Genomic DNA, 17009 nt, shown 5'->3' on the forward strand with positions numbered 1-17009 from the left:
ACGATGGTTTCACAGTTTCACACTTCCAAATATGCTATTGTATTTGCAGACTTTGCAGTTGCATTTTATCCTTTTGTCATCCTTCATTTTATTGTAATTTCGCTTCAATTGCGTTAGTAAAATAAAATAGTGCAACACCCATATTGTAGTGCAAAATAGTGTGATTTGACAATATAATATCTATGTTACAGTGAGATTTAATCAGTAATTCTACACTAACAAACCTTAGTCACCAGAACGTCAAGCGGCAAGGAGAGCAAGAGCGCGAAAACGCCTAAGTTGAGAAGCTCCCACTTTGAGAGCGTCTATAGAGCGTTTATATACACTAGTATAATTTATTAATTAATGAGTTACTAAATCATGAATATTAATTATCAATAATTTTTCAATTAATAAAAGAATAAAACAGATTAAAAAAAATGATTAAGGAACAAAAGAACAAAACCGTATGCAGTGTCTTCGCCCACTAAATCGTGTATGTATAGTTGTATACCACATTTTCACTCTTAAGTAGTAATAACTATATAAGGGACCAATAGTCCTACAGACCATAGTACAAAATATCAGGATATGGGTATTTATCGATCTCTGATTTATGGATATGTATCGTAGATATATATCTTTCTTTAGGGATATTTGACATTGTTTCACATGCAAATATCGTGGATATATTCAAAATATTGACAAATATCGTGGATATTGTGGATATTTTTTAATATATCATGATACATTATTTATATTTATTTGAAATATAATGATAAATATTAAATAAAATTGTTACATATACAAAATATCGCCAAATATCGCAAAATATCGTTGAAATATTGCTGATATTTACAGTCGTATATATCTCTGAACATATCGGGATATTTATATATCTTTATCTGAAATCTGGATAGATATCGACAAATATCGGGATATATCGGGATATTTTGTACTATGCTACATACTACTAAAAAGAGTTGTACAAGTACTAACTAGTTCTATGTTGGGATATGTTGGGATGGGGAGTATAAAATAATGGCCTTAGTCATCTTCTCCTAACCTTTGCAATTTTAGTTTAGAGAGACCCACGGAATCTATCAGTTGAATGCATACAAAATACCAATTTGGTTCATTATTCTCTTTCAAAATAACACGGAAACTTGTGAAAAAACTCTTGCTAATTAAATCTTTATCTCTTCAATTCTTGATTGGGTTTTAAATCATCTGAGAATTTTTGTTGATCTTCAATTTGCTCATTTGGGGTTTAGAATATCGATAATACTCAGATTTATAATTTTGTTTCTTTAAGAAGATTGATTGGGTTTTAATCCAGCTATAAACTTACCAAATAAATTATCAAAACTTATAAAACTGATCTCTCATTGACAAGAGCGGCTTTGAAAATTGAGAGCGTTTTAGAAAATTGAGAGAGCGGTTTCAACAAGGTTTTGCTCTAAAACCGCCAAACCGCGGTTTGAGATCGGGAGCTCCATACCATTACCACAGTTTGTGTGACTAAGTGATCGAACACGAAACTTGACACAGTCAACCAACACACCTGAGGTGGACGCTAACGTGTCAAGTCCATCTAAGCAAAAAGTCAACTTGATCAAGTCAACCATACCCTTTTTTTATTTTTTATTTTTATTTATTTATTATTAAACCCTCGTCTCTCAACCCTTATTTTTCAAACTCAAAAAAAAAAAACACCAAATAACACCTAAGTTATTATTGATCGTAATATACCCAAGTTTTAATTATTTGTAATTGTTTACTTCTTTCTTTTAGGAATGGAGCGTAAATTTCTGAATTTGATAATATAGGTATAGAAATGCATGAGAATGAGGATATTAATGATAAAGAATTGGAAGATACAATTGGTGTTGATGTGGGTATGGAAAATGAATTTGTTCAAGAAAGAAAAAAAAGTGGGAGATCCAAAATAGGAATGGTGCAGTGTTTGATACTGCTGGGAATATTACACTAAATATGGTACTAATAATGAGTTTCCAATAAAGAAAAGGTCTTCATCGAAGGGAGATGATGGGGTGGTTCGATGGGTGCTTTTTACATGTTCTCGATCAGGCAAGACAGAGAGCACTTCAAGAAATGCTTTCAAATTGCATCTAGTTACCAAACCCGCCCAATGTAATCGAAGCTTAGAGTCGCTTTTAGATTTTGATGGAAAGTGGCGGGTGACATCCGTAGTACTTGATCATAATCATGGTTTGAGTCTAGAAAAGTCACGATATTTCATAAGAAATTGTAAATTGAACCGACGTGTCAAAAGGAAACTTTAGATAAATGATCAAGCGTGTATTCGGCCAAACAAAAGCTATTCTTCTTTGGCGGTGGAAGCGGGTGGACTTGATAAACTGCTGTATTTAGGTAAAGATTGTCGTAATTATGTCGAGAAATCCAAACGGTTAAGGCTTGCCAATGGGGATGCTGCAGCTGTTCAGAACTACTTCACAAAAATGCAAGCAGATAATTCTAACTTCTATTTCCTCGTGGATTTAGATGACAATGGTAGAATAAGGAATTTATTTTGGGCAGACGCAAGGAGCAGAGCAACATATAAGGAGTTCGGTGATGTGATCACGTTCGACACAACTTACTTAACTAATAAGCATGACATGCCATTTGCTCCTTTTGTGGGTGTGAATCATCATGGTCAGTCAATCTTGTTGGGTTGTGCTTTAATATCGCGTGAAGACACCAAGACTTTTACTTGGGTTTTTCAGACATGGCTTGGTTGTAAGGGTGTTCATGCTCCTAATGCAATAATTACAAACTAGGACAAAGCCATGCAAAATGCTATAGAAATTGTGTTTCCGAATGCACGCCATAGGTGGTGTATATGGCACATCATGAAAAAGTTACCTAAAAAATTACGGGTTCATAAGAAGTACGAGACAATTAAGTTTACGATGCAACAAGCTGTTTATAATTCCTTAACAACCACGAATTCGAAGGAAGATGGAACAAATTTATTGAGAAGTATGATTTTAGAAAAATAGATGGTTAGATGGTTTGTATAAGGAGAGTCGTCGTTGGGTTCTTTGCGTTTGTAAAAGATATTTTTAGGTGGGAATGTCAAGTACTCAAAGAAGTGAGAGCATGAATGCATTTTTTGATGAGTATGTTAATTCGAAAACTACATTGAAACAATTTGTCGAGTAATATGAGAATGCATTACGGAGTAAGGCTGAGAAAGAAAACCAAGAAGATTTTAATTCCTTCAACTCCCGGGTCCCATGTATTACTCACTATAAAATTGAGAAACAATTTCAGGATGCTTATACAATTGCAAAATTCAAGGAGTTTCAGAATGAGTTAACGGGGAAGCTCTACTGTGATGTGTCTTCGGTTAAAAAGGAATGTGGCATCGAGGTGTATGAAATTTCTGAAGATGTTAAGGTTGGAGAGGTTAATCTACAACTTACTTTTACAGTTTGCTTCAACCCATATGACAGTGACATCAAGTGCAATTGTCGCTTGTTTGAGTTTAAAGGAATCTTATGTAAACACATTATTGTCGTATTGATTCAAAAAAAGATTCAAAATATACCTGAAAAGTACATTCTTCGTCGATGGAGGAAAGATGTAAAGAGGTGTCATACAAAGGTTAAAATCAATTATTTTGATTGGATGCAAAACCCTAAGAATGAACGTTTTGATAGGATGCGTAATGCCTTCTATGAAACAACATACTTGGAAACTGACAATGAAGATAAGACACTTATTGTTATGAAGTGGATTAAGGGCATGAATAATGAACTAAAGAAAAGTGAAGGAGCATGCGCGAGTAGTTAGCCTACTACATGTGGAAGTGATCAGCCTACTGCATGTGAAACTAGTGGCAATGTTCATACTACAACTAAGGATAATGGCCTTATTCGTAGTCCTCAATCAGTTCGTGGTGCAAGCCGTCTACCTTTCAAGCGGAATACAAGTAAGTTGGAACAAGCTGTTAAAAAGTTGTAAGAAAATAATAAGAAAGAGAGGAACCGAGAACAAGTTGTTAAAATGAACCAAGAAAAGAATAAGAAAGGGGCGAGCACAATTGAAAATACAATTAATAATTTAGATTTGGAGAAGATTAGCAAACAACCATATTGAAACGTTTTTTTTTTTTTTTTTTTTTAATATTTGATTTTACTTTTTTTTTAGTTATTTGCTCATTTATATGAATTTTATTTTAAATGTAGGGCCCAATTGGTGGATCAAAAGTTATGGAGTCTAGCGAGACACAAGAAAGCATTGCATTACAGGTTTCTATTTATCATAGTTTATTGCTGTTTTTTATTTATTTTTATTTTTTTTAAGTTGTTTCGATGAATTGGATTTATATTCTTGGTACATAGGATACAATTGGTGGAACAGAACTTATGGAGTTTGGTGGAAGCATTTAGTAGGCATGAATGAAGAATGAGAGTTAGTCGAAAGCAAACCTGTTTCTTTTACTCTTAGTTGTTTGTATATTACGGAATGACAACATAAAAATACCATATTTTTATGTCCCTACTTATGGTTTCTTCCTCTTGCAGGTTTTGACTCAAATTTTGCTTGGGTGATTATTTGATTCATATGTTTGAGAGCTATTTTTGGGTTGAAGATGTATGTGTGACATAATGGTGCTTTTGTTGGGTTTGTGATAGGTATTTTAGGAGAGTTTTGTATCACAAAGTCAAGTGTGCTATGATCACATTCTTTTTTTTTGTAGCATGTCGAATATTGCATTGGCTAGAGTCGTCTTTATCTTTTCTTGTATGTTAGTTAAACATTGGAAACAAAGTGTAACAAGTCTCCATGTGAAGATATTGATATAAATGAATGTTTCATTGATTTTTTTAGCTGTATTATTTATTTGTTTTAGCATAATTTTTATGTCAGAGATCATTTCTCTGCCTTTTAAGATCCTTTCAGGTCTGACTTTCTTTAGTGAAGCCTTTCCCAATTTAGTAGTATCCTTAAGAAGTTTTTTGGACTCTGTCTTATCTTCATAAACACTTCCAGCTTCTAATGAAGCCTGCAGCCCATCATTTATTCTATCATTCCTGTCTTTATTAACTTTTTGTTTCAACTATAGGATTTTTCTCCTTTTTTCCTTGTCAAGTGCTAAGGAAATAGAAAGAAGCCCAGATGCAATATTTTCTCTGCACCCAGGCCTGAGGCAATATTTTCTCCAACCTTAAAATATTTTTTCTACTTCTCGCTCAAGTGCAAACTCAGCTGGCGTAAACATAATAAATTTGGCTACTAAGATTTTAATTATAATACACTTAACCAACTCGAGTAGTAGACTTAAAAAGTATATCATCACTTCATTGAATGGGATTTTGGTGGAATCGAACCACTGTCTCTTGAGATGTCGTTGAGATACACTAAGACTTTCAAGTGCTTCACCATTTAAGCTAAAAATTCACTTCACTTCAGTATACAAAAAGAACATCTACACAAACCCAAACCCAAAGATCATTTACTGAAAAAGAAAACAAAATTCATAGTCTTTAATGTAGAAATCAATCAGACATTCAAAGGTACGAACAGTGGGAAGAAACCCCGCTATCTTACTTACGGAATGCCGCTAGCATTAGCCTAAATAAGATGATAGTGTATATATATTGATTGCTCACGTGACTGAGAAGGATTCCTCATGTCCCAGAGTCTGCATGTGATGTCCTGGTTACCAGAAACTAGGATCCTGCCAACCGGGTGCCAAGCCGAGGCAAAGGAATAGTACAAATGTCCTCTTAGACTCTCAACCACTTGCAACGATTTTCTCAGATATAACCAAGTTGCCACCATTGGTGCTATAGAGTGTTTGAAGAGGTAGATCTCTGGATTGGGGAGCAACAAAGTCTCTCAACACTTCATCCTGAGCACAAGTTCTTGAAGCACCAAATGTGAGGGAGTAAAGGGAGCTTGGTTTCACTGGTATGGTTTGGGAAATTGAGGCCTCATTCCCAAGCCTGAAAAAGATACATGCAAAATGAGGAACAATGAGAGACAACTACAATATCATTCAAAACAATTGAAAGCGAAGCAACTGAAATAACACCTAAATGCATAAATCAAACAGGAAGAGAAGGGTTTGTCATCAGTATCACTATTCACTACTAACAAAAGTAAAAGACACACTTTTCAAAACAGATTAGAACATCCATTGATTCAAGGCATCCTTAAAAATGTGTTCTTTTAAGTATACCGAACTCTATAAATAGATCCAAACACTAAAAAAGAGCTGAATGCACACAGGAGTGAGGGGAAAACAAGATAAAACCTAACATTTGAAAACAGATTAAGATACCAAAATGCACCAAAGAGAAAACATAAAACACCCAAGTCCTTGAAACAACAAAATGGCATAGAAAATTTAGATTCATAAACACTCACTACTAACAACTATGAGCACTACTCAAATCAAGTATCAAGCTAAACATGTATTCTAGCTAGAAAGTTGAAATAAAATAATGTGCTGAGGTGAAAGTGAATGTTACCATCTAATGGAAGTTCAGCAGCAAAAGCAGGACTACTGAAGAGTGAAGAACAAACTAGCAAAAGAGTTAATACCACCTCCATTTCAACACAAGCTAAGCTAGTAGAAAGAACTCAAAATAAAAGAGTTTCAAATGAAATTTGTGTATAGAATGAGCGAATAAAAAATGGTAAGAAAGAGCTGAGCTTTTTTAGGAAAAGAAGATTTGAGAGATGCAAGCTTGAAGTAGAGCTGAGTGAATATTTATGTTTGAAGTTGAACCTTGAAGTAGTTTTAAGAAAAGGGGGTTGAAACAAGTTGAAGTTATTGATGAGTGGTGGTTAGAAATCTTAAACCCCTACTCATCATTGACAAAACCCTTCCTACCGAAACCATTTTAGTATGTTTTGTCACAAGTTGAATTCCAAGATTCATAGTTTAGGTCATTTGTGAAGGGACGAGAGAGGCGAAGGTTTAATAAATCAAAATAGGAAAAAATAATAATAATAAAAGACAAATAAAAAAAAATGTCTGTTTGACTTTTGTTTACGTGGACATGACACGTCAGCCGTCCACCTCAGTATGTTGGTTGACTGTGTCAAATTTCTATGTATGCGTAGAATTACTGAAAATTTGATAGTGCAACATCCATATTGCAGAGGTAAATATTGCAACATATATAGCAATGAGAGTTGACACTACAACATCCATGTGGAAATGGTAATTGACACTGCAACATGAATGTTGCACTGCCACATCAATTTGTTCACAATAGTTTATTCAAAGTTGTTTGTTCATATAGAACAACTCTTTTCTTTTCTTTTCAAAAATTCTATATGAACAAACAACTTTGAACAAACAATTGTGAACAAACATATCGTGGCAGTGCAACATTCATATTGCAGTGGGAGTTGACAGTGCAACATTCATGTTGCAGTGGTATTTGATAGGGCAACATGACTACTATTCTTAACAAAATGTTATGGAAGTGCAACATCCATGTTGCACTGAGATTTGATAATGCAACACCCATGTTACAGAGGTAAATAGTGTGATTTGACAGTGCAACATTTATGTTGTAGTGAGATTTGATAGTGCAACATCTATGTTGCAGAGATAAACAATGCAACATAGCAATGCGAGTTGATACTACAACATCCATATGGCAATGGTAATTGACACTGCCACATCAGTTTGTTCACAATAGTTTGTTTAAAGTTGTTTGTTCATATAGAGCAACTCTTTTATTTTATTGTAAGTGTATTGAAGTTTTTTTAATAAGATGGTGGGGTCGACTCCATGGTTGCAAATTAATATGGTACTCTTGATATACATTTGAAAATCAGGGCCCTGGTATCGAATTATGACCAGTATGGTGTTCCTTTTTCTATACTAGTGTGATGCAAGTGATACATAGTAGCACCTCTGACTTAAACACACGCATATTATAGTTACAAATCTATGATTTTTTCAAAAAAACGTAAAAAGTCTCTGAATTGACAGGTTACCGAATTTCAAAACGAATAAACAATAAAAACGGTAAAAGTCTCCGAATTCTCGATGCTTACTGATTTTTACCGATTTTTACCGATTTTTAGCGATATTTTCCTATTTTTATTTTATTTTATTTTTTATGATGGATAGCTTTCTATTCATTTTTTTAAATATTTTACTTTCTAAATTGCAATTATTTGGGTTGGCTACATCGACATACATAAATGACATACGGAATTGACATATGCAATCCTACCTACCTACATAATTAACTAAAAACTGATTTTATGGGGATGTGATCTCCACAAAAAAATCAGCTCCTTTGAACATGTCTAACCCTACCAAAAATTGAGTTCAAATTATAAATTTATCTTACGGTCCAGAATTTTAACACTCTTTTGACAAGACTAGACACATCCGATTGAGCTGATTTTTTGTGGAAATACTATCCAAGTATCCATGGTAGGGAGATAATATCTACCAAAAAGCAGCCCTTAGAGCAATGTGCAAATCCGCTTTTGGATTGCGTATGTCAATTCCATATGTCATTTCTATATGTCGACGTAGCCAGCCCGTATATATGTCGACATACTATTCTAACATACTATCTTGACATACTTAGCCAACCGTTAGATCTTGCAAATCTAACATCTAGATATGCTTCTAAGAAACCAAACAAATAAAACATGGGGCAAAAATGTCATTTTCATTTTTCTCACGAAAGAAAAATCCTTTTCTTCATTCTTCATTCTTTATTCATGTTCGGCAGTATACTCAAAAAACGAATGCACACATTATGTAACATACTATTCACTTAAATTGGGTGTAGTGTAAGCAAGGCTAAATTCATTAGCCAGCGAGGCAGGGCACCCTTAAGCAGAAGATCCATTATTGAGGAAGAAGAATCACTAATAACATAATAACATTTGTCAATCTTTTCTCTAAATGGGTCATTGTTTAGTTTCACGCAGCCATCTTTGAGACTTAAAATGAAGTTTCTATTTTCTATATCGCGTTATTCTCTATCTCGTCGATCCAAGTATTTGATCCAAGTATTTGCTGGTTCAAATTTCTGCAAGATCATTCTTGAGCTTCCAAGGAACAATTATCACATTTTTTTACAACACTACTACAGAAAAGCTCATATACCCTTTGTTATTTCACAAAGTGGTAAAAGCCTTTAGCCATCTTGTTTTCATACCGTGGTAACAAACCACCGTGACAAATACTTCTAACAAAACCGTGGGGAAAAATATCTCTTATATACCACGGTTTTTAGTAAAAAACGATGGTATTAGAATTTACAAACCGTGGTTAATAGCCCGAAAAGTCTGCTATATTCGATGTGAACCGTGGAAAATATCTTATATACCACGGTTGGATACAAACCGTGGGTTATATAAACCGATATATACCACGGTTAGAAACCGTGGGAAATAAATATGATATATACCACGGTTGGATTGGATACAAACCGTTTGGTTTATTTTTTTTTTTTAAATAAAATCCCCTAATTATTTGATTCTAATCATATTCATTCAACCCGCAACCTGCCCATTTTCACCATATATATCCACACCGGATTTAAAAACACATTGCTCAAATAAGCAATTCATAGTGCAACACAAACAAAAGAAATAAATTTACACATCCAACACAAAGACATTGAATTGCTAAAAGAATTTTGAACTTTTTTGAGTCATCAATAATGAAAGAAACATCCAAATTTACTTGTTATATCAAAATAATAATGACCTAACTTGTTGCATCAATAAAAAAAACAATCTATTTGTTCTATCTAAAATATCAAAAAAAAATGGTGAGACCAAGCACCACACCTTAATTGGAAAGGGTCAAAACCTAGCTAAGACTTGACGCTTGGCTCGAAGCGGCTCCATTATCTTTGGATGAATCTAAGAATTTCAAGTCGAACAACATCAAGTTCCTCTTGTGTGTATGTATCTTTGAGGGATAGATTTGTCATCCAGACGATCAAAGATAAAAAAGTATATAATAACTAAATAATGAAGAGTAACACAAAATAGAGAATGCTAGTGTATGACGAAATATACCTTATTTTCAAAAGAATTATCTAAACAAGCTTCCATTATTTCTCTCATAAACTTCATTACGTAATACCCACACTCTTTACTACCAAGGGTTAGTGCGGCCCTAAGTACAAACATGGAAAATATTCATAAGCATATATTTTTCCAAACACACAGTATATATGCATAAGAATTTGTTTATTACCATAATCTTCTCCCACTTCACTGGACCTTTACTTCCTTTCCCTTCAAGTCTTTCTATTTTCATGACCGCACTTCAAAATAAGATCAATGTAAAACCTAATTAGCAAGTAAAAGATAAGCACGTAATGATCTAATTATTTCATATACATACACAATCATGACAAACCTGTTAAAATAGATATCCATATCATTAGATGGTAGATTATGCATCGAATCCAACCAATTAAAAGTCATTCGCGATAAATTAATAGCAATCAAAACCCAATGTCCACTACAAAAAAAAGATCGAGGCATGTGTGGTTAAAAAGAAAAATTAGGCATTAAAACTATAATATACATTCCAATGAAAATGATAAAACATGGATAGTATTAAAAATATAAGACAATATCCTTACCGGATTATAAGGGATAAGAACAACTCTTTTTCCACTTGTATTCTCGCAAGCTCTCCACAATAATTTGAGTTTTCTCATTCCCATTAGCTCTTGTGAAAGATAAAGGGTTTATAAATCCGGACGACATCACGACAACTCACAAATTAGGTCATAAAGAATCCTAGAGAAAGAAAAATAAAGCAATCATAATTACTAAAACTAAATATGAATATCTAAGATTTCACGATAGCACCAACAATGAAATTTTGCAGATATTCTAACCTCATGTATACCACCAAAATAGCAGCATCTAACCAACCCATGTTACATACATCCATTATATCGCTTTTCTCCATAATGAAACTACCCATATTATCTCCAAACAATTCTCCTTCTACTGGAAAATGTATCGAACCTTGGTCCCCTGGAAGCGCCATATTGAGGAATCCCACAAACGAATCTATTGCACCTTGATTATGACTATCACTAGTTTGATTTTTACTTCCCTAAATTAAAAATTCAGAACAACCAATTATTAAAATAGAAGCCTTCAGAAATCGATCATATAACTTCATATTAAAGAATCTTGTTATTTACCTCAATGTCGTCTTTATAATAGACATGGTCCTTTGGCCAAGGAACTTGTGTGCCAAGAGCATCTGCGACATATCTAAGCTCCTCATTCACTTGTATAGGAAGAGCAAGACGGCCAGCTTCTTCAGAAACAAGCGATACAACCGCAACACGAACATTATTGAGTCCCAAAGGGTAACCGTGAATTTCTTTTCGTTTATTTCCCTCGTATACCAAGCCTTCAGCAACAATATTTGTTCGGCCAACCGCAGCCAAATAACATTCTTTTTCCTATATAAATGTCTAAGTATCATAATAAGCACACAACATTATATTTTAATAACATATTACGTGTAAACTACAATTTACCTCCCCTAGACCAAATGTTTGACCTCGTGTTTTCTTATTTGCCTTGTTCACATGATCAAATTGAGCCAAATTACACTCTAGGCCCTACAATTGAAGTATAAATCTTAGAACCATTTTAAAATTATATATATAATGTGTAAAACACTACTTACCTCTCTGGACCAGATGTTGGACCCTGAAATGATGTTTGACCCCGTGTTTTATTCTTATTTACCTTGTTCACACGATCAGATTGAGCCAAATTACACTCTAGGCCCTACAATTGAAGTATAAATCTTAGAACCCGCAACATTATTAAAATTATATATATCACGTGTAAAATGCTACTTGCCCTGTCCTAGACCAGATGTTGGCCTCGAAAATGGTGTTAGACCTTCTTGTGTTTTCTTATTTGCTTTGTTACCATGATCCGCTTTGGGCTTTGATGGAGGTTGCCTTCCCCATTTTTTTTCAGCTATTATTAGTCGAAAAATAAAATTTGTAGTTAGAAGGTCGAATGCATAAAATGGTTGGGTCAAACTGTTGTTGCACAAACACTAGATGCTTAAACGATGAATGATGCACAAATAGATGGCAGGTTACCAATAAAATAAAATAAAATAAACATTCACAAGAGTAACTTACTTGGTCGAGCATTTTTACTAGTCTACTAGATTGATGTTTGTCAGATGAGTGTATCGTCTGATCAATATTGACACTTGTATTGCTGTTTGAAGAGATTTTTTCAGATGGTAAGGAGTTATCTTTGTCCTCCAACCTTCTGACTCTATCCAACAACAATCTAACGTCTTCCTGAAGACGGTAGTTTTGGTCCCGTTGCTCTTGAATTGTTGATTCCAACTTTGTAACATGTTCCTTTGAGCCACGTTTGTTAACATGGAAATATGTGGTGGGGTGATCCCCTTTCCAACTGCTTTCGAGCGACCCGGGATGCTCGGGTGTGCCCAATGCTAGAGTTAAGATGTCTTTACTTCCTTCAATAACTACCTTTCCCTCCTCTACTTCCTTAGTCAGCACATCCTTCAATTAAGTTTTGAAGTAAACAAGGATTTAGTAAATCCAAATCACAACAAGCATTCATGTCTAACATTAAAACATAATAATAAATGATTAGAAAACTTACAATCTTTTCAGCCACTCTTTCCGTAGCTACTTCAATATATTTTCCTTTTTTTGAGTAAGCTCTTTTCCATATTGAAGGCCTTCGATTTTTTCCATTAAAGGATGGTCCCAACTCTTTTTTCTATGGTTACAAAATAATCATGCAAAGCATGGGGTTAAACGATGCATGTCTTGAAACTCTTGGTTGAAGGTTTATCATACCCAAACAAATTAACAAGTGCCTACATGTATAAATGTTGAGACGGACAATGTACTCACCAATTGTTCTCCAATATCCAAAATCCGTCTTGCCCGGTCCTATGGTTATATACTTTTCTTTGAATTTTGTGAATTAAGTTTGCTAATTTCCCGAAAAACATGGAATTAGTCGTCTTTAGGAATAAAAACAATATATAGGTTTAATGTGATTGGATGTCTTTAATAGTCGAGGAATTAATTATCACAAAGACACGCCAAAGGCAATTTGGGAGGTCACATTCCTATTAACAACCTAGGTTGGCACACAATCCTAGACTATCAAAAGGGGGTGCCTGAAGTTTAGATGTGCAAAAATACCGCTTTGTAGATGACATCCTATGACAGCAGCAATTTGGGGAGGTCACATTCCTATTAACGGACAAGTAAAGAATTTTTTAGAGGACCAACTATTTAAAGGTGCTTCTTGTGGTGGGGTTTGTGCGTCATGTTGATTGCCATGTTGTTAGGGCCTATATTGACAACATTCATTGTGTTGACTGGAGAACAAAAGAGTGAATGAGACATTTCGAGGCTTAGTCACATTATTTTCATGACTTAATGTTGGCGGCATATGCATTTTCATGACTTAATTGTTGGGGATTACACCAATACCAATCGGTTCCCCCACTACACAGATAACTTGTATGAACACAATTCAACTCCGGACAAAATCTAAATATCAACTACAACCTATACTAACATGCCCAACTCGCTAAACAACTATTAACAACAGATAATAATGTAAAGCAGTAAAAGCAAACCACAACACAAAGATTTACCGTGGTTCGGCCAATGATGCCTACTTCCACAAGAGCCAGTTCTTAATAAAATGGGAAGGAAGATTACAATCTCTCCTTTCAGTCTCTCACCTTACTAGATCACTCTTATCTCTTTCTGAGGGGTTGTATCTCTGTAAAGGTTTTCTCTTTGTTTTAGTCTGGATTCCAATCCTTCTGACTTGTTTGGTTCTGTTAGGTTAGGTTTTCCAAAACCTTGATTTTTGGTTTTATCTCCAAAACCAAATTCAAGGTATCAGAAGCAAAGCCCACGAAAAATAGACTCGAAGCGCTGGCGCGCCACTCTGGCGAGCCGAAGTCGCTGGAAGACTGGACAACTGGCCTCTGGCGCTTCACTTTGGCTGGCTGGCGCCTTCACTTTGAAGCTGGTCGCCTTTTGTTTCTTCGGAGCTCGGAGCGAAGTCGCTTCTATCCGAGCTGGGTATCGACTTCGATGTCGAGTTTGCCGTTTACGTCTTTCGGTTTCCTCTCTCCTCATGTGAGGGATAACTCCAACAATCTCCCCCCCCCGAACGGTGGGGGATACCTCCATGCAATTGCCAAATCAGCAGAGGAGGTGTCTTGCCGCCATTCGCATGAATAGCACAACAAACATCAAACTTACCTTTCGGTAAGACTTTGGTCATCATATCCAACCGTTCTTGTCGGTATGGATCTTCTCGATACACAAATGCTTGTCTTCGAAAGTACTTCTCTAATCCAATGATAACGACGCGTGTATGTGCTTGGATCTAGAATGAAAACTCGGATTCTTGCTCAAGTGGATGGCGCCCGACCACATAGAACTACAAACTGTTTTTTCGCTTTTAGCTAGTTAGTCGAAGAACCTCTTCATCCATAGCAACTCTTTGCAACACTCGCTGGCTGCAATATACTCGGCCGTAGTGGAGAGGGCAACACACTTTTGCAACTTAGATTGCCAAGAAACCGCTCCCCCGCAAAAGTAACGTGATAACCGGAGGTGGACTTCATCGAAGTCAACATCACCCGCCATGTCCGCGTGATCGTTGTAGCCTTCAAGTAAGGGCTTACTTCCACCAAAGCACAAACATGATTTGAAAGTGCCTTTGAGATATCTCAATATCCACTTAACACCTTCCCAATGCTCTTTACCCGGATTTTGTGAAATCGCTTACCACCCTAACGGCGAAAAGCAATGTCCCGGCCTAGTACACACCATGGCATACATCAAACCGCCCATCGCGGATGCATAAGGAATCTTTTCCATCCGACTCTGCTTCATGCTCACCCTTAGGACACATCTCTTTGGTCATGCGAACCGCCACCAAGCGGATTAACCGACCGGGTTTCGCTTTTGATCCATGTTGAATCTCTTCAACACCTTCTCAATGTAGCTTTTTGAGAAAGCCACAACTTTCCACTCTTTCATCACGAAAGTGATCCGCGATCCCAAGTATCTGCTTTGCTTGACCCAAATCCTTCATCTCAAAGGACTTACTCAAGTCTTTCTTCAAGCTTTGATATCTTGTTGATGTTTGGGCCAACTATCAACATATCATCCACATACAAAGAATAGCACTATGAAATCCCCATCCGAAATCTCGAACAAACGCGACAAATGATCGGAAGCGGACTTCTTGTATCCTTGCTTCACCATAAAGAGTCAAACTTTATGTACCACTGTCGGTGCTTGTTTCAACCCATACAAGCTCTTTATCAGCTTGCATACTAGGTGCTCCTTGCCTTTGACCTCAAACCCCTCGGGTTGGTCCATGTAGACATCTTCTTCAAGGTCTCCATGAAGAAAAGCTCGTCTTAACATCTAGCCGCTCAACCTCTAGGTTCATACTTGCGGCCATACCCAATACCACCCGGATAGAAGTCATCTTCACTACACGAGAGAGAAAATCTCATCAAAGTCAATCCCTTTCCTTTGACCGAATCCTTTCACAACAAGGCGAAGCTTTGTGCCTTGGGTGAGGATTGTTCTCCTCATGCTTGACTTTGTATATCCACTTATTCTTGAGAACTTTTCTCCTGTGGGTTTCTCAACTAACTTCATAAGTGTGATTCTTATGCAAAGAATCCATCTCGTCATGCATGGCCTTCAACCACTTTTCTTTTGTGCGTACCTTCAAGTGCCTCTTGATAGTACATAGGTTCTCCACCATCCGATAGTAGCACGTACGTATGTGGTGGATACCTGGTTGAAGCTAGTCTCTCTCTGTCGGACCCTCCTTGCCCCATCCGGCTGGTGCCTCGGGAGGATGCACTTCTCGCTTTGCTCGGTGGTGGTTCATGCATCTCATCTGCATCTTCTATACCAATAGGTTCTATCCCATCATGAGCAATAGGATTCTCATCATGAGCTTCAAACTCATGGTTCTCTCGTGATTCTCAATGCTTACGCGACGCTCCACGGTAGGACTTTCGGGTTCTCAATCAACAAGATCATTGGTGAAAGCCTGTAGCTTTCACCCTCCTCAAAGTCTGCTATGGTTTGGTCTTCTAAGAACACAACATCTCGACTTCGGATTACCTTCTTGTTAATCGGATCATAGAGTTTGTAACCAAACTTTTCATCTCCATAACCCAGGAAAAATGCACCGCTTGGCTTTGTCATCAAGCTTGGATCTCTCATCCTTCGGAATATGCACAAATGCCCGCACGACCCAAATACCCTCAAGTATCCATAATCAACATCTCGCCGACCATACTCTCTCGGATAATCACTATTCGAGGCTTTCTTGGTGACAAAGTTGATCACATGCACCAACAGACGCATTGCTTCTACCCAAGAGTTTCTAGGTAGCTTAGAGTGAGATAGCATGCATCTTATCCCTCTACAATGGTACGGTTCATTCTCTCTCGCTATTCCATTCTGTTGTGGTGTCTTGGGAACGTCCGCTCATGACTTAATCCCATGACTCGCAATACTCTTCAAATGGCCCAATGTACTCACCCCCATTATCCGAGCTTAATACACTTCAACAACTTCCCAGTCTCTTTCCACCATGTCGTGGAATTTCTCAAACACGCCAAGTACTTCATCCTTGGTCTTCGGACTATAGGCCCATATCTTTCTTGACGCATCATCAATGAATGTCAAGAGTCACGGGCTCCCGGTGGGACTTCACTCTCATAGGACCACATAAGTCTCCAGGTGCACTAGCTCAAGGACGGTGTGTCCTTTCGTGAGGCGGGAATCTTTGGAAAGACACCCGTGTTGCTTTCCTACCAAACAATGAGTACATGTATTTAAATGTGTACCTTTAATGTCCGGCATGGCCTTTTGCTTAGCAAGAACTTCCATCCCTTTTTATGCCCATGTGACACGCCTCTTGTGTGCCCGGTTGGAGTTTCT

General features: G+C 36.6%; 1 protein-coding gene across 1 annotated transcript; it reads right to left on the minus strand.

Annotated features, from left to right (window-relative positions):
* Positions 1-10819: 10819 nt before the first annotated feature.
* LOC147506895 (uncharacterized) lies at positions 10820-12164 on the minus strand. The gene is made up of 5 exons (XM_086605855.1): positions 12153-12164; positions 11743-11784; positions 11529-11612; positions 11184-11450; positions 10820-11092 (listed from the first exon to the last, which is right to left on the minus strand). Exons 1-5 carry the CDS (start codon positions 12162-12164, stop codon positions 10820-10822), a joined length of 678 nt encoding a protein of 225 aa, XP_086461981.1.
* Between the last annotated feature and the right edge of the window lie 4845 nt (positions 12165-17009).

Source organism: Coptis chinensis, chromosome 4 (assembly GCF_015680905.1).
Source record: "Coptis chinensis isolate HL-2020 chromosome 4, ASM1568090v1, whole genome shotgun sequence".
In the NCBI taxonomy this organism is placed as follows: Eukaryota; Viridiplantae; Streptophyta; class Magnoliopsida; order Ranunculales; family Ranunculaceae; genus Coptis; species Coptis chinensis.